The sequence below is a fragment of the Pseudophryne corroboree genome, chromosome 1 (assembly GCF_028390025.1).
Source record: "Pseudophryne corroboree isolate aPseCor3 chromosome 1, aPseCor3.hap2, whole genome shotgun sequence".
NCBI lineage: Eukaryota > Metazoa > Chordata > Amphibia > Anura > Myobatrachidae > Pseudophryne > Pseudophryne corroboree.
This window is the reverse complement of record NC_086444.1, coordinates 1,209,475,034-1,209,494,288: the sequence shown is the minus strand read 5'-3', so window position 1 is coordinate 1,209,494,288 and position 19,255 is coordinate 1,209,475,034. Positions and strand designations below refer to the sequence as shown.

Genomic DNA, 19,255 nt, shown 5'->3' with positions numbered 1-19,255 from the left:
GCCTCCATGTGTATAGTGCAGCGCAGTGGGTGCCTCCATGTATACAATGCACTCAGGCGCAAATCGCTAGCCTTTATAGGGAAAACTAACAAAACACAAATGTATAAAATGAGCTTTGCTGTGTGGCCATCTCTGGGGAATATACTGCTATTACCAGTGATAACTGTAGCATATGACGGACTCCTCTTCCATATAGCAGAACGACAGCACACATGTAATATAAAGGGAACTTTTAAGCTTTTGTGCTTTTTATGTAGGAGACATAAAACTAGAAATGTTCAGGAGAATAACGTTTATTTTACGGAGAGAGACTAGCACTAACCCATACATTGTACTGCAGACCTGCCTCTACTTCTTTTCCTGTATACTTGGATATATGACAATGCACAGTGCCACTTCTCTTGTGGTGTATACTAGGTTATAGAGCAATGCACAACACAGCTTCTCTTATTGTGTATACTGGGAGTACAATGCACAGTGCAACTTCTCTTGCTGTGTGTAGTGGGGCATATGATAATGCACAGCACCACTTCTCTTGCTGTGACAGACGACAAATCAGTGGGTTACTTCCCTTGTTGTGTATACTGGGAAAGCGTACAATACTCGGTGCAACTTCCCTTCCTGTGTATGTGGGACATATGGCAATGCATAGCATCACTTCTCTTGCTGGGACAGAAGACAATGCACAGAGTCACTTCTCTTATTGCCGGTGTATAATAACATCACCATGTTCACCATTCTAATTTAACAAATAATTGCCCTTATTTATCAATGAGTGATACATTTCACTGAGAGTGATAAATTGCACCAGCCAATCCGCTCCTTTCAAACACAGCATGTGACATGGCAGTTAGGAGCCGATTGGCTGGTGCAATTTATCACTCACAGTGAACTTTATCGCTCATTGATAAATAAGGGCAAATGTTTTTTCAACTAAAAATGAAATGTCTACCCTACAGGTGTCACAGCTTCGCTGGAGGCTGCATTTCTATACGTACCGTTGATATATAATGCCAGAGGTGCTGTCGTCAATAATACAACCAGAGGCTGCCCAGAAAAGAGGGCGTAAATTACACCCCCAATGCACTGACCAACTATCGTCTTTTGCACGTCTGTAACGAGAGTTAAAGTGGGAAATGGTGTTAGGTCATGTTCATCTATATCAGTGTTCATGTAATATTAGGAACAACCTATGCACTGGACACTATGATACAGATACAGTCACATTTTTAAAAGGATTTAAAAACCAGGAAAGAAAGATCACCATACAATGTTACAGCAGGGCAATATATTTAGGGCAACAAAGGAGATATATGGACAAAACAGCATCATTAATGTTGAAGTCACATAGCTGGTGTGGTCTATGAGCTTGCTGCAATCACCCGCTCTAGGGGTGCCCCAGGTAATTACTATAAAGGTGTATGTCTAATAGGATAGGCAGCTATACTGTGGGCTTAAATCAACATCCATTTAATAGGAACCAGTGACATCACTGAGAACGCAGCCTATCCATTCACTAAGAGATGCTGACATCACAGAGTGAAACTAATCCATTCACTAGGAACCAGTGACATCACTGTGAATGCAGCCTATCCAGTCACTAGGAGCCAGTGACATCACTGAGAGTGCAGCCTATCCATTCACTAAGAGATGCTGACATCACAGAGTGAAACAAATCCATTCTCTACGAACTAGTGACATCACTGTGAATGCAGCCTATCCAGTCACTAGGAACCAGTGACATTACTGTGAATGCAGCCTATCCAGTCACTAGGAACCAGTGACATCACTGTGAATGCAGCCTATCCAGTCACTAGGAACCAGTGACATCACTGTGAATGCAGCCTATCCAGTCACTAAGAGATGCGGACATCACAGAGTGAAACTAATCCATTCACTAGGAACCAGTGACATCACTGTGAATGCAGCCCATCCAGTCACTAGGAACCAGTGACATCACTGTGAATGCAGCCTATCCAGTCAATAGGAACCAGTGACATCACTGTGAATGCAGCCTATCCATTCACTAAGAGATGCGGACATCACAGAGTGAAACTAATCCATTCACTAGGAACCAGTGACATCACTGTGAATGCAGCCTATCCAGTCACTAGGAACCAGTGACATCACTGTGAATGCAGCCTATCCAGTCACTAGGAACCAGTCACATCACTGTGAAAGCAGCCTATCCAGTCACTAAGAGATGCGGACATCACAGAGTGAAACTAATCCATTCACTAGGAACCAGTGACATCACTGTGAATGCAGCCTATCCAGTCACTAGGAACCAGTGACATCACTGTGAATGCAGCCTATCCAGTCACTAGGAACCAGTGACATCACTGTGAATGCAGCCTATCCAGTCACTAAGAGATACGGACATCACAGAGTGAAACTAATCCATTCACTAGGAACCAATGGTTCACCTGCACTGTGAATGCAGCCTATCCAGTCACTAGGAACCAGTGACATCACTGTGAATGTAGCCTATGACATCACTGATGTACATTGTGCTATAGTAAATGGATTACTGGTTTAGCCTTTGGATGCAGCCTCCAGATCTCTTTTACTATCTATACCCACGTCACACACACACACACACACACACACACACACACACACACACACACACACACACACACACACACACGATAAATGGTCTGAAATGGGACATAATTACAGCTAGACAAGTCTCCCAGACCATGAATGTATCAGTACAATGAGACAGAGTAGACTATACATTACTTATAGGACTCAGTTCCTTCTATTTTATTCAATGCTGCTTAAATTCAAGCAGCCTCGCCAAGTGCTGACCCGAGTAACCCTACTGAAATTACATGGTAAGGTAGAATAGGGTCCAGGCTTGCAAAAAGCATATGGAGGGGCAATAAGCCCAATCTCCTTTGCTATTTACAGGCTTAAAATGCAGATACAGCATTAATTAAAATATGCCCAATAACACCAGATCATACAGTATAATTATCTATTGCAGCAGAGTATAATCCCCCATCACCCAATCAGGACAATAACCGGGCATTCGTCTTCCTAATACACATTTTTATAATGGTCACAGAAGTGATGACATCAGAACTCAGAGATTATAGGTAATTACAGCAGAACTCACTATACAGATACGTCACATGACTTTATAGGTTTGTTCACATATTTATATGCATAACTGGACTACATCTACACAGGAAAATACTACACAATAAACATAGGACATAATTCTACTGTAGACCAGGGGTTCTCAGCAGTAATACTCAGGTATCCCCAACAGGTCATGTTTGGCGGATTTACATAATCATGCACAGGTGAGCTAATCTACTGTGCGTGGTCAGTCATCATTACCTCCTGTTTCCACAGACACAAATCCAACAAACTTGACCAGTCTGGAGTACTTGAGGTCTGGGGTGCAAAGAGAGAGAGAGAGAGAGAGAGAGAGGTGACAGAGGCAAAGATAGACAGGGAGAGGGGTGAGAGAAAGAGAGGGGGTGTGGATGAGAGAGGCAAAAGAGAGACAGGGGGAGAGGGGCAAGAGAGTCAGAGAGAAAGTGAGAGAGAGGGACGAGAGAGTCAAAGAGAAAGAGAGAGGGGCGACAGAGGCAAAGTGATAGGGGCAAGATAGGCAAAGAGAGACAGACAAAGAGAAAGAGGCAACGAAAAGAGACAGGGAGGGGCAAGAGAGGGGCAAAAAGGCAAAAGAGAGAGGGGCGAGAGATGCAGAGAGAGGGAAAGTGAGATGGGTGAAAAGCATAGAAAGAGAGGGGGCAACAGAGGCAAAAATGAGAGGGAGTGGAGAAAGGCAAAGAGAAAGAGAGGGGGTACAGAGGCAAAGAAAGAGGGAAAGGGGCGAGAGAGGCAAAAAAAAGGGAAAGGGGCGAGAGAGGCAAAAAAGAGGGAAAGGGGCGAGAGAGGCAAAAAAGAGGGAAAGGGGCGAGAGAGGCAAAAAACAGGGAAAGGGGCGAGAGAGGCAAAAGAGAGGGAAAGGGGCGAGAGGCAAAAGAGAGGGAAAGGGGCGAGAGGCAAAAGAGAGGGAAAGGGGCGAGAGGCAAAAAAGAGGGAAAGGGGCGAGAGAGGCAAAAAAGAGGGAAAGGGGCGAGGCAAAAAAGAGGGAAAGGGGAGAGAGAGGCAAAAGAGGGAAAGGGGAGAGAGGCAAAAGAGGGAAAGGGGCGAGAGAGGCAAAAGAGGGAAAGGGGCGAGAGAGTCAAAGAAAGAGGGAAAGGGGCGAGAGAGGCAAAGAAAGAGGGGAAGGGGCGAGAGAGGCAAAAAAGAGGGAAAGGGGCTAGAGAGGCAAAAGAGGGAGATGGGCGAAAGAGTTGCAAAAGAGGGAGAGGGGCGAGAGAGTTGCAAAAGAGGGAGAGGGGCGAGAGAGGCAAAGGGAGAGGGGCGAGAGAGGCAAAGGGGGAGAGAGAGAGAGAGAGAGAGAAAGGGGCAAGAAAGGCAAAAAGAGAGAGGCAAAGAGAGGGGTGAGAAGGCAAAAAAGCGAGAGGGGCGAGAGTGTCAAAGAGAGAGACAGCTACAGAGTGGGCAAAGGGAGAGATGTGGGGAAAATAAAAAGAGTAAGGAAAGGGAGAGAGAAAAAAAAAAAAAAAAAAAGAGATGGATAGTGGAGATTCATTATGAATTATTATATTTTTTTGCACTAGCAGGTATGAAGGAAGATGTGTAACTTATCACCACTACCCGCTCCCTACTCCAAAAAAACAAACTAAACAAGTACAGATTTATGCAGTACTCCCTCAAGCATTAAGGAAACGTGGGACACTTGTTTCCTTAATGACGGAGGGCCCTGCACTTTTGGGGAAGAAACAGCTGTGACACTTACTCAGCGACCGCGAGAATGGTGGCCGAGCAGACACTCGCTCATCTATGTGACTCCATAAGTCTCCTGCGGTTGTCTGGATTCGGAGAAACACTGTCTACAGCAAGGTCGTTGTCTTATAAAAACAACTTCTAAAAGTGGAGGCTGGGGCAGCGTACAGCCGTTCACCCTATAAGACACGTCATGGTCTATTGGAAGGTAGCATCTCCGTAATCTAACCAAAGATCATCTTGGCCTGGTCAAAAAAAGGACCATACAACGAAAGGGACCACTCAGAATCCAGGCAAGGAACTCGTTCACAATGACCAACGAGGCAGGAGATGTCTACTCGCCCACTCGTCTCATCAGTGGGTAAGTAAGTAGCACTGCTGCCTGATGCCACCTCTGCTACCCACCTGTTTAATCTCTTCCAAGTTGATAGTTGCAAAACAAATGATCTTCAAAGAAAATCTTACCAATCACCCCTCCAGTGCTTTCATCGTTCAGAGAGCCGAAGGCGATAGAGGGAAGGAGGCAAGCAAAGTACAAGAAAATCATAGTTGTAATGTACTTTCCGATGGCCTTGTTATGTCCGAGAATACCTGCGAGGAGAAGCAGATGAATGTGGAGTGTAGTTACTGCCTCAGCACTAGGGACATCTGTTAGGTACTCATCATGGATAATGGGGGTAGTTGTGTCAAGCAGTAAAAGAGTGGAGAAGTGGTCAAGTGGAGAAGTTTCCCATAGAAACCTATTAGCAGCTACCTATCATTTAACAGAATGCACTTGATAAGTTCTACCCCAATGCTGATTGGTTTCCATGGGAAACGTCTCCACTGGTCCACTTCTCTACGCTTGATACACCAACCGCTATACTGGCAGGCCCAGCCCATCCTATGACATTAGCAGAGGTGCTTACAATCTAAGTAATGCCTGCAGGCGTGCTCCGGGTCTTCCACCTCTCCACCGGTCATGGACTACCTCCTCCACCCCTTGCTCTGGGACATAGACCGCTCACCTGGGCTGCCCAGGTAAGCAGTCTATGTCCTGTGGGATGGGGAGTAGTAGTCCATAATGCGGCGGAGGGGGAAGTCCGAAAGCGCCACCCCCCTCTCTGGAGGGATTTTTAATGGGGTTTTTTCCCCATAACCATAGCAAATGTCTAGTTTTCACAAGCTGAACAAATTGGTCATATCCATGGCTGTTAGTACATGGGATGCAGAACATGCTACTGGTGCATCTGGATATAGTTACATCACTCAATTGTGGTTTTTAGAGAATGCATTTTACCCTGGTGTTTCTGGTCCAGTTCGGCATCAAAGACCCCACCCCCACCCTCCCTCCTCGTGTGTACGCGCCCGGAGCTCTTTAACTCCACAATTTGTCTAAATATTCAGTAAGCTTCCCATCAGGGGCTTCAATACTAGCACTATAAATCCAAAACACCATCTCTAAGCTTGCAGGGTGTGATGGAACTTGCAGTTCTACAAGATGCACAAAAAAGGGAACAATGGACCCACAGGGGTGTCTGCCAGTATCAGTAAGGGACCCGGAACACCTATGACAATTTGGCAGGGACCTAAATGATGAAAGCAGCGGCTTATGCGATCATCTGCAAGGCCCGTAGGGATTATGGATGTAAGGCCCATCCATCACTGAATGGCAGACCAAATTGTCATTGTGAAAGTTGCTCGGGTTATATAAGAATCACTTAACCACTTATCCTGAGGATAAAATGACACCATTAGGCATTAAATGGATACAGGTAGAGAGGAAGACTTGTGGGAGCCTATTAGTACTGTGTGCCGTCTGCAGAGAGCGAGCTGCATGACCCAGTTATTCCATACATGATATTTCTCAGGAGCAGAGATGCAATAACTGGGTCACATAATTATTACCGGTGGCACAGCAGCAACACACTCACTAACTGCTACTTAGCCGCAGGTCTGGCTCAGCAGCCTCCAGCTAAATAATTATCAGGAAAAGACAGCGCTTAGCCCTGGTACCTGCAGGGCGCACGGAAAACTGGTAGAGCAGAGCTTACTGCAGCAACTGCCGTACCACATTTAGAATTAATGATAAATCTCAGATTACTTTGGCTGGGAACAGCTGAAGAACATCTGCGTGGGCCGTGTTATATTCCACTGTTTATCCGCATGGTAATAATGTCACTTTCCCGGGCATATACTTACAATTCCCTGTCTTGACATTGTAAATGTATTCGTAACACGGTGCGGCGGCTGCTCTGCTAATTCCTGCAGAGTGTTTATTATCACTATTAATATTATCACGGTTCAGTTACGTTACATCAGAGAAGCTCCGCAGCGCCGCACAGAGGGGTGAAACATAAAACACTCTGCATATAAGTACAAAATAATACAGACAAGAACATAACAGTACATATATACATTACTGCGGGGCTCAGACTACATAATTACATACAGCGTACAGGGCGGAGGGGGCTCTGCTTGTGGACCCAGAAGAGGGTGAGTTGAGTAATGTATACATGACGGTGGTAAGAGGACTGAACTGGCAGCAGTATATAAAGTACATTTCCAGGAAAAACTAGGGGTGAGATTTATCAAAACTTGGAGAGAAAGTGGAGAGAGATAAAGTACCGGGCAATCAGCTCCTCGCTGCCATGTTACAGGCTTAGTGCAGTTATGTTGTTTTATGGTTTAATTTGTGAAATTAAGGCAAAAATGTTTTATTACACGGACCACTTACTGAGCTGTTATTCCTATAGGACCCTATTTTCTAACCCCAAGCAAAGGGGCATTTTTGGTTTGCTGAGGGAACATCTGCCTAGCGTGGTTCGTCACCCCTCTCCCCCCCTACTTATGGCCAAAGGTCTCGTATAATCTTCTCTTGGTAACGGCTGGAAACAGGCTGAGTAAGGAGCCTTACGTTTCTCTTCCCAGTCATGGACTGAGAGGCCTCCTGAGATATCTCTAGGACAACTGGGAGAAATAAGCCCTCAATCAGATTCAAAGGCAGGAGAGGATGGGGTCATGGCCTGACCTATAAACCATGAACCTTATCCAAAGATTAAGCCCCTGCTTCCCTGCCATGGACCAACAGAGTATTCGCAACACTGGCCAGTCAGCTTTCCAATCTCCTGTTCCAATTTCCATCACTTATGATCTAGATTTGAAACTCCTTAAACTCATTGCCCCCTTGCAATTGGGTGGCAGGCACGAGCTGTAAGGTCATAGACGAGAGTGAAAGGGAGTTACACAGAAGAGACGTATTTTATCCTTAGGGTGATTCCGCTGGGGCGTCCTGGCGCTTCCAAACGAAGACCTTTCTACACTTTACATGAAGGAGAGCGAGAAAAGAAAAGGTCTCTTACCATCCGTGAAATCCAGGGGGTAGACCGGCAGCCTACGTGCAATGTCATCGAAAATTCCCTTTCCCACATTGAAAAATTCTTGCAGCTGGAGAGAGGAAGGAAAGAATGAGAGGCAAGTTGTGACCGTACCACTCACCTCCACCACGGCTCACACAGGGACTGCCACAGAGGTCACAGGACTAATGAGGCCCTTTCAGCACCATGACTGAAGCTACGCGCACAGGATGTCCTGAAGGGCGGCAGATGGCAAACACAGCCCATAGCCAATCGCAGTAAACACATTCAAAAGGTTCTCCACTCATCGCCTGTCCATCTGCATTCTTACCATGGACAGGCAGGACCACGTCTACAAAGCAACATGTCAAATGATCGGAAGTCATCGCTCACCGAGCACAGAGTCAAATTTATCCTAGCTTTGGTAGTGCGGCAGCCAACAGATGATGCTGCATTTAGTAGCTACAGAGCACAATTCGGCTCACTGATATTTCTTGCAACGTGATGGGAAGTCAAAATCTGTATAAATTTTAGCAAATGCCAATGAAATGCAGAATTAGGTTGCTTGCTGGGGACTAATGAACCTGATGAAAGCCCTCATACTAATTTGGTAACTTCTTTCATAAAATATTGACCAAGTCAATAAGGTGATCAACTACGTTCAGATCAGTATAAAGGGCCCAGTACAGGACTATGGGGTCTATTTACTAAGACTTAGATGGAGATAAAGATTCAAACCCAGCTTGTGACATGGCAGTTAGTAGCTGATTAGCTGGTACTTTATCTCCATCCACAGCTTAGTAAATAGACCCCTTTGAACGACAAGGTTTTCCCTCCCCTGTGTACATGGACACCTTGCAACAGACAAAGCCTAATTCAGACCTGATCGGTGCTGTGCGTTTTTGCACAGCGGCCGATCAGGTCTGAACTGCACGTGCGCCGGCACATGCCAGACAGCCGATGGGAGTCTCCGCGCCTGCGATCGCCTCTGCCTGAGGTAGAGGCGGTCGCTGGGCGGGTGGGAGTGGGCCGGCAGCGTTTGGCCGCCAGTTTAGGGGCACGGTCCGGACCGTGCGTGTGTTGGGCGTCCCCCCGCATGTCTGTGTGACTGATCGTAGATGTGCTAAATTTAGCACATCTACGATCAGGTCTGAATTAGGCCCATAGGGCGAGACTTATCAAAGCTTGGAGACAGATAAATTGGAGGGAGATTAAGTGCCAAACAATCAGCTCCTATCACCCATGTTACAGGTCGTGTTTGAAAAATGACAGTTATGAGCTGATTGGTTGGCAGTTCTCTCTCCACTTTATCTCTCCCATAAAGCCTAACACGAGCACATATGTTCTTTATAGAAGGTGCTCATACAGCCAATCATTATGTGCGGAACGCTATGGTGAAAGGTTTCTTACCAGTCACAGTGTTTGTGGTTTTTGATTTTTATGATCAGTATTCTAATTTCCCTGGGGCCTCATCCACACGAGCACATTCTGGTCCCACTCCAAATAGAACACAACTCAAGAGTGCCTCCAGGGAATGATGTAGCAGATGTATCTATACTGTATGTTGGATCCTATACTCTGCCCAGACAAAGCAGCGATAGTAGGCGTCCATATTATTGTGGTCTGCGTGGATACAGGCGCCACTGCACAATGGAAGGGTATGCCGCCCTGAGCTCTGCTTTTGGGATAGGACACGAGGGGAGTTGAGTGGATGAGCCCTTAGTGTTCAATCCTCTCCATCCAATGCCGTGAGACAGTGCTCACTGAGTTATATACCAACACTGCTCATTGGTGCAAGACATCACTGGACAGCGGCAACCAACCAATCAGCGATGAGCCTTTATCTAGTACGGATTAGACTGGTAAGAGCGGACTTCCGAGTGGTTCTATGTTAATGCTGCAACTTCAAGCAAGGCAATAAGTACAGCAGCAGAGCTTCACGGATGACACACAGAGATGGATGATGTGCATTCAACATGCAGAATACCTCATACAAGCCGATATTGTAGATACAGACATATTATATTATACATAGGTTACATTACATGTCAGTCAGTCAGACGCTGCATGGCATCATGGTATTATAACTGAGCTTTTGCAGAGTCTGCTGGCAGCGCTGCCAGGTTGGATGTGGACAGGCGTTATGCTAGGATAGCGGTATTACAGCAGCATGTTATCAGACATGTGACATCGCGGCAGCTTGCATGGAACTTTGTAAAACGGCAGAAACAGGATGGAATGAAGCACAACAGATCAGAACTGTACAGCTCGTCCGCTGCCAGCGCCCAGGGGCCGGCTGGCTTGTACGGAGCGATTAGGTATATTTTTAGTGTACTTGAATCCACCACTGGAGACCTGTATCCCCCCCCAGTGGTGCTCGCCAGAGGTACAGCAGACTGACCGTCCCTTCCCAAGGAGCCTTCAACTACCTGGTCACCTGCAGGTGTTAGTCTACCTTGGGGGCACGGAATTCCGGGCTCCCACTGCTGACTCTCTCGTTACAGTAGAAATATAGAGAGTGCCCATGACGTGACGCCCCCGGGAGGTGCTGCCAGCCGGCCCCCGGTCGCTAGCGCAGATAGGCCGGCCCACGGCTCTCGGACACAGACCAGCAGACAGAAGAAGGAGTTGTGGCAGACCTGCCTGTGAGGCCCGGCACTCGGGAACAGTAGCAGATCCTCCAGAGGCAGAGGCGGGGGGGGGCAGAAAGAAAACAGACATAAACCAGCAATAATACAAGGTACAAAAATAACCCAAAAGGAAAATAACAAATAAAAAATACATAAAGGCAAAAGATATTAGGATTTCACATTTCAACCTAAGGGTGATATAGGTGAGGCTGTCAGGTGTGTCGTTATTACACCTGGGGGAAATTGTGGGTGTGGCCTGGTGATAAAGGACAGGCTGTCAGGGTGTGTGTCTCCATTATACATGGGGACAATTGTGGGTGTGGCCTGGTGATAAAGGACAGGCTGTCAGGGGGTGTGTCTCCATTATAACTGGGGACAATTGTGGGTGTGGCCTGGTGACAAAGGACAGGCTGTCAGTGGGTGTGTCTCAACTACACCTGGGGACAACTGTGGGTGTGGCCTGGTGATAAAGGACAGGCTGTCAGTGGGTGTGTCTCCATTATACCTGGGGACAATTGTGGGTGTGGCCTGGTGACAAAGGACAGGCTGTCAGGGGGTGTCTCCATTATACCTGGGGACAATTGTGGGTGTGGCCTGGTGACAAAGGACAGGCTGTCAGTGGGTGTGTCTCAACTACACCTGGGGACAATTGTGGGTGTGGCCTGGTGACAAAGGACAGGCTGTCAGTGGGTGTGTTTCTACTACACCTGGGGACAACTGTGGGTGTGGCCTGGCGATAAAGGACAGGCTGTCAGTGGGTGTGTCTCTACTACACCTGGGGACAACTGTGGGTGTGGCCTGGCGATAAAGGACAGGCTGTCAGGGTGTGTGTCTCTATTACACCTGGAGACAATTGTGGGCGTGGCCTATTGGCTAGGAAAAGGCTGAAGCAAATCTGGTGGACTGGAGGCACATTCAAGGCTGTTTAGGACGTAGTCTATGTGTTTCTTTTTTGGGGGTAATTTGAACAGGTATGTGCAGATCATCAATCCTACCCCTCACAAAGCATTCCTGTATCACTGCAATGTCACGATTAAACACACACGGAGGCAACAGCTACCCGCTGGTATAATGGTACTGCAGCGGAGACCCCATACACTTACATTCTGCGACTGAGGAGAGTCAGTACTACACCCTGCCGCAGGTGCGCTCTGCAGACGGACAGTGATATCTTTGGGGATATACCTGCACGGTGGTCAGGGGGGGCGCTCTTTATTTCAGAGCACAGAACATAAGAGGAGACGAAGGAGCACGCAGGTAAGGACACTTACCTTTAAAGGTTTGTGGCTGTGGACTTTGTGGCCGTCGTTCATGGAGGAATGCCTGTTTACTACGGTCAGGAGGTGCCTCTGATGCACCAGCGCCTCCTTGAACTCCTCTTCCGTTTTGGTTTCTAAGAGCTTCTGCCGGAACGCGATGTCCGAGAACATTGTTGCAAACGTCCTCCCGACTTCCGAGGCGGTTTTGGTACTTTTCTGAGCGATGGGGAGAAGGAACACAGAGGTGGCGGTGAGAGAGCGAGTGCGCACAGTGCAGACCATTACTCTGACTACACGTATACATGGCTACACACGTGCCACATTGTCCATCGTATTGCCATTTACAGGGATTCTGATGCTTGATGTCAAACTACTAATTATCAGTTTCTGATCGCTGCATTCTGGAATATTCCACTGATATGGCCACGCTTCATTCAAAGAGTGATCTGTGCTACAGGGTTCATATAATATAATATGGGCAGCACGGAGGGCGTAATGGTTAGCATTGCTGTGTGACAGCACGGAGGCCACTGATTCCTGTTCATGGACTGTTCGTGTGGAGTTTGCATGTTCTCCCTGAGTATGCAATGGTTTCCTCCCACACTATACTGGTAGGTTATCTACCGGGATCCCGATGACATTTAATAGATCGAACCCATAATAGAATTATTCTGTATCCGTAATCAGTTTTCAATAAATTAATGTATAATGGGCTGGCCAAGTAATGGAGGCTATTGGGCCACTCGCTAACAATAGCCAGGCACTGCTGGTGTGAGCATTCCACAGGACAGAACTGGACAACGTGTATTTATGCAAATACCAGGGTGTTCTGAGACTTGTAGTTCCACAGCGGTTTTATTTTATGGATTCCATTTGCTAATAACGTTTTTGGCTATAATGTTATTTCACTAAGGGAAATAAGTACAGTATCAACTGGGCACAATGAAAACGTTCATATGGATTAATCACACGCTATAATAGCCATAAGTTTAACCCAGTTACATGACAAAAACACATTTTATAAGGGGCAATCCCTTTACTTTGCTGCCGATCATTAACATAAATCACTCTAGTTAGCTTTAAAAAGGCTCATGAGTCATTAATTTGCCCCTCCGGCTGCAATAAAGATCTGCAGCTTACAAAGTGTCATGTGATTACCACAGTATCCCAATCACATGACATGCAGTGAGTATGAAGGCTTTGGAACGTTCAGAACATAACCTCATACGTCCTCTGCAGTCACATGACCAGAGAGGAGCTGGATGACTGACTGGCAAAAAGTAAAAAAGCTATGTGGGATTGCACCGTTATATTAGGGAGTTGGCAGATATTGGATCTTGGGTTAATTATCATTTGGAGAGGAGGAAAAAAAGTCACACTTACACCATGATTACTGTAGATTTCATTAAAACATGTAAAGATTTTTATTAAACTATAACGTTTATTACCTTACCCATAAAATGAAATGAGCAAAAATAAAGTCTGTGAATAGTACCTGTTCTTTAACAGGAAAAAAGTGTACAGGTTGAGTATCCCATATCCAAATATCCGAAATACGGAATATTCCGAAATACGGACTTTTTTGAGCGAGAGTGAGATAGTGAAACTTTTGTTTTCTGATGGCTCAATGTACACAAACTTTGTTTAATACACAGTTATTAAAAATATTGTATTAAATGACCTTCAGACTGTGTATATAAGGTGTATATGAAACATAAATGAATTGTGTGAATGTACACACACTTTGTTTAATGCACAAAGTTATAAAAAATATTGGCTAAAATTACCTTCAGGCTGTGTGTCTAAGGTGTATATGTAACATAAATGCATTCTGTGCTTAGATTTAGGTCCCATCGCCATGATATCTCATTATGGTATGCAATTATTCCAAAATACGGAAAAATCCGATATCCAAAATACCTCTGGTCCCAAGCATTTTGGATAAGGGATACTCAACCTGTAATATAATACTTTAATAATCAGTACACATATACGGGTGCTTCTCGTGAATAAGACCCATCGTCCTCACGCGGCAAAGTGTTGTGTGTATTTTGCACCCCAGGGTGTGTACTCACCATTTTTGGCGGCGCTAGAACCAGGATGACGAACCTCACTTCGCAGGAGTTTTCCCCCCAATTCTGTGGCCTCTCCAAGCGGCTGATACACACGTGCCGTCGCTGAAGGGACTTTATAGTGCAACTGCGGATGATACAGAGACCGCGTCACTGCAGGCTGCCAACATTGCACAGTGACCAAGGCACGCCATAACATGAGGTACAATGGCAAGCCATACAATACCCTGGCACACTCCACTTAGCAGCGGCTTTATCCGTACTTTCCCGGTCCGCACTACCAATAATATATATTCATGTTACTGTACTGCCTCAGTTTATCAGAACAACAGAATAAGGAAGGACACACACGTTGGCTTAGCCAAAAACACTCTGTGCTGCGGTTATCATTTGCAATACTGTGGTAGGGCATGCTGGGACTTTCACAAGTTTCACAACAGCTGGAGAGCCACAGGTTGGCCAGGCCTGCTGTAGCCAGGATGGCTAAGGGAGGGTTAACCATCAACGGTCACCATCGATTGTACCATTGATGGTTCACTGGATGGTATGAAAAGGTTGGCAGGGGAATCATCGACAGTTACGGCCACCGATGGTCCTCTCTGCTCTATTACTCACTGGGCAGCGGGCCAATCAGATGTGGGGGTGGGGCAACGCGGGTTGCATCAGGGGCGGGGCTAGGAATTGTGTCCCACGCACTAAGAAGAAAAAAAAATGTGTTTTTTTTTAGTGGCATAGATGGCAGAGAAACATTGGATCTCCACCATCGATGGCGGTGGTTAACCATCGATGGTTGTTATCCATTGATAGCCGTTGGCCATCCCTAGTAAGTAGCTATTTACATATAGGAACTAGAACACTTTTAACATAAGACTCAAAGCAGTTCTGCCCCTTCTCGGATAATACTATTACGTGGTACTTACCTCACGTGTCCCTGTGTCATTACCACTGATCTGCAGAAGCCGTCCTGATCCCGACGCCAGCCTGCAGTGTATGTGAGCGTGCACAGGAGCAGATGGGCACAGGGGAGGCTGAATGAACGCATTGTTCTGTGCAGACCTAAACAATTAGCCGGTAAGCAGATCCATATGGGGGATTTAACTTGTGAGCGGATCTTTTTGATGGACACTCCGATAGCTAAACTGCCAGGTTTATGCAATTGAACGCTTTTGGCAAACAGACGGAAAGCCCGGAGACTTTGCGCGCTCCGATGTAACATGTTTATTCCGCTCTTATCTGTAATCTATTTGGAACTCCCCGAGCGCCAACATATTATTATTCCACTTTGTTTTCCGAAATGGAATTTTCTAAGCGCCCTATTTTCTTCCAGGCTATCAGTGGTCGAGATGGACAGATACCGACCTACAGCTTTGGAGGGAGATAAAGTGCGGCGAGACTTAGTACATCTCCCCGTAGGAATCAGTGACATCACTGAGGCATGAGGCACTAGGTTCCTCACCCAGGGAATACAGCTACAATATATTATATATATATATATATATATATATATATATATATATATATATATATATATCTGCACTTTATATTTCGGTTATGCCCTTTGTAAATGCTAAAGGTGATATTCAAGCGCGGTGTAAGTACTGGGCAAGGACGAGAGGAGGCAATTTCTTTCCTTAAAAATATAACCAATGCCCAGACATTATACATTATCTAGACACGATGTCGCCAGAGATGTTAGAAGCAGAGTTATAAATATTTCAAAGCTGTAAAACACTGAACATTAACGTATATAATTGGACACACAAGTAACTATAGAAGGGACGTAACCCGTAGTGACTGATCAGCTTCTGTTATAGTAGTATAGTGTAGAAAATACTAGTAACGCTGTCACTGGATGCTAAAGTGTACAGACCCTCAACGCGTTTCACCACCTGGGCTTCATCAGGGACCCACAAGCCCTCAAGTGCCATCGCTGAAACGCGTTGGTGACCTCACACATTTCTATCAATGAGATTCCACAGGTTTCTTAACGTGGATAAACGCTGAGGCTTGGACTTCCTTTCCTTCCAACTTGTAGATCGGATAAGCGGTTTTACCATTTTATTATCGTGAGCTTTGTCTGGTTTTTAGTTTGTTTTTTTAAATAGTAAAGGAAAAAAAAGGAAGGTCATCAACTGATCTAGGCTTCGATCCTATTAGAAAACAGTAGGACTATGCAGACAACCCGTGGCTCTCTAGTGGCAGTGGGACTACAAGTCTCAGCACGCCCATCGTGCTCCACAACTGTTGAATGGCCAGTTTGTCTGGAACTGCCTTAACATTATGAATGCTAATTCCTTATTCTAGAGGTATACAGAAATACTGCTAAATCAAGCAGCAATGTCCAGGGGCTCCTAAGAACGAGGGAGATATGGCCTCGAAAATGTCCTGTTTCACCACCGCAACACAGAATATGCCCCTAACCAAGCACGGAACTCACCCCTGCTGTGTGTGATGCATGTCTGCGCATATACTACAGCAGCATGTACCCTTCGTCAGGTGCTTCGACATCAATACGCCATCAATTGCGCACCACGGCTGACCCTTCCTCCCAGCTACTCCAACAGTGACTCATAACGACTTGTTCCAAACATACTGAAGCTCCACTTCAATGACCTGCCAGCGGACTGGAGGAGATAACTCAATAATATATAATGTACGAGAGAGGAGGAGGAGGAGGATGAGGAGGAAGAAGAGGAGGAGGAGTGGAAAACACACAAGGAGAATGGGCAACAAAGACCAACACTTTCCACGCAGGTCTTACACTGACAGCAGCAGTGGGGTGCAGGAAATGCCGGAGGAGGATGATGGGGGGGGGTTACTCCGTACGGAGAGGACAATCAGAAGCGTTACACCCATAATAGAAGAGAGGGTGCAGGAGACAAGGTCCCGGGCTGCGTCCAAGCGTGAAATCCCAGTTTTTCTCTATGTACTTTTTAGCTTTAGCTGCCCTGTAAGATATCAGCTTCTGAGAAATGAATGGCACCTATGAAAATGCATTTTGTTTTCCCATCTCCTTATCTTGCGTTGTGACATCGTTTCCCCAGATACAAAGCCGCTACCCATTGTCCTACACAAGCCTTTATTTGCAGGAGATGCTTCCAAGGTCTTGGTTTGCAGCGTGTAAGAATTCCTGGGAGAAAGGAGATACTTCATACATGAAGCGGCACGCCGGGCACTGCCCAGCAGTTACACATCACCACCGGACTCCCGGCTACTTCTGTTCAGTGCCGTTACACAGGGGCAAGCTATTTGGCAAACCATTACATTGGAATTTGCTTACCAACTTATCAGGGAGAATAATGATCACAGACGTTCAGCTTTTATCTCTCCCTCGCACATTAAAACCCAAACATTGCGGACAGTCCATAGCAGATGACGCAGGACGTCTTAATGGACATTTATTTACAGTACTTAGTAATATGCTGTGCGGCGACTCTGCTACTGCCGCCTGTCACCTTGTCACAGGGTGATGTCCAATGGTCAGCAAACATACATGTTCTTAAACATACATACATAATATCTCCATTTACTGACATATACAATACTGTGCAAAAGTTTTAGGCAGGTGTGGAAAAAATGCTGCAAGGTAAGAATGCTTTCATAAATAGAAGTGTTAATAGTTTAATTTTTATCAATGAACAAAATGCAAAGTGAATGGACAGAAGAGAAATCTAAATCAGATCAATATTTGGTGTGACCTCTCTTTGCCTTCAGCACAGCATCAATTCTTCTAGGTACGCTTGCACACAGTTTTTGAAGGAACTTGGCAAGGATTTTGTTCCAAGCATCTTGGAGAACTAACCACAGATCTTCTGTGGATGTAGGCTTGCTAAAATCCTTCTGTCTCTTCATGTAATCCCAGACAGACTCGATGATGTTGAGATCAGGGCTCTGCGTGGGCCATATCAATCACTTCCAGGACTCCTTGTTCTTCTTTACGCTGAAGGTAGTTCTTAATGACATTGGCTGTATGTTCGGGGTTGCTGTACTGCTGCAGAATAAATTTGGAGCCAATCAGACGTCTCCCTGATGGTACTGCATAATAGAGAAGTGCCTGCCTGTATTTCTCAGCAGGCAGTAACAAAGCAAGACAACAGAGATTCTACTTCACAATGTTTTCCACAAGCAGAACTCGCTCTCAGAAATGTGCTGTGTGCCGACAGCTAGCAGATCCATCAGTAAATACCACACAAATTGCACAGATTATTCTCTGACTGGGCAGAGCTGTCAATTTACAGAGCTGTTAAAGAAGACAATTGCTTTGTACAGAAAAAGGCAGACAATGGCATGGAGGGGAGAAAATAAGACCCAATTAAACAGTATAAAAACACAAAGGACAAAGTCGGCTAACAGACAGCTGCTTCGGAGAATCGCCTGCCGCAATTTCACTCCGGTAATGTTTAAATTCTCAAACTGCAGAAATCTGTAATTTGAAAGGCATGGAGTCGGATGACCGAAGACGGAGAGAGCCTTGTCCACTAGGAAAGACTGCATCATGGGGTACGACACCCTTCTGGAGATGTAGAACAGGGCTGGTGGCCTTGCTTCCTCTAAAGACCACTGGCCGTACAGAGCAGGAAGCAATGAGCATTCATGACCGGTGTCTGTAGGGTCTACAAAGGATGCAGCCGTGATTCATGTAACCTATTGCAAATCCACCACAGGAGAGAGACTGCCCTCACTTGATAAACCTGGTGGCAACAAAGAGATAGAACCTGGACCTCTCCTATACAACCAAGCTTAGAGGACTCCGAGAGTGGGAACATGGCAACCTTGCTCCCATCTACTGGGAAAGAACTGATGCATACGAAACAGATGTGCTCTAGTGGGTCCTGAACGTGCTCACCATGGCTCAAACAACCCCGATGTCTAGCACTGTCCAGGAACTCTTAGGAGGTCCATGTCTTTTACAAGCTGGGCTCAGACCTGTGTCTGTAGGGTCTACAAAGGATGCAGCCGTGGTTCATGTAGCGTGATGCGCACCCACCACAGGAGAGAGACTGCCCTCACTTGATAAACCTGTTGGCATCACAGAGGTAGAACCTGGACCTCTCCTATACAACCAAGCTTAGAGGACTCCGAGAGTGGGAACATGGCAACCTTGCTCCCAATCTACTGGGAAAGAACTGCTGCATACAAATCAG

General features: G+C 46.1%; 1 protein-coding gene across 5 annotated transcripts in view; it reads right to left on the bottom strand.

Annotated features, from left to right (window-relative positions):
- SLC4A11 (solute carrier family 4 member 11) overlaps positions 1-19,255 on the bottom strand; it is a 171,452-nt gene that overhangs the window by 39,959 nt on the left and 112,238 nt on the right. For 3 of the 5 annotated variants that reach the window (XM_063925343.1, XM_063925344.1, XM_063925346.1), the window contains exons 7-12: positions 14,115-14,238; positions 12,052-12,255; positions 10,760-10,828; positions 8,157-8,241; positions 5,281-5,406; positions 999-1,112 (exon numbers count right to left, since the gene is read on the bottom strand). In XM_063925343.1, the coding sequence (XP_063781413.1) occupies positions 999-1,112; positions 5,281-5,406; positions 8,157-8,241; positions 10,760-10,828; positions 12,052-12,255; positions 14,115-14,238 (722 nt within the window). The remainder of the gene's footprint in view (positions 1-998; positions 1,113-5,280; positions 5,407-8,156; positions 8,242-10,759; positions 10,829-12,051; positions 12,256-14,114; positions 14,239-19,255) is intronic. The other 2 variants (XM_063925345.1, XM_063925347.1) reach the window with 2 other exon arrangements.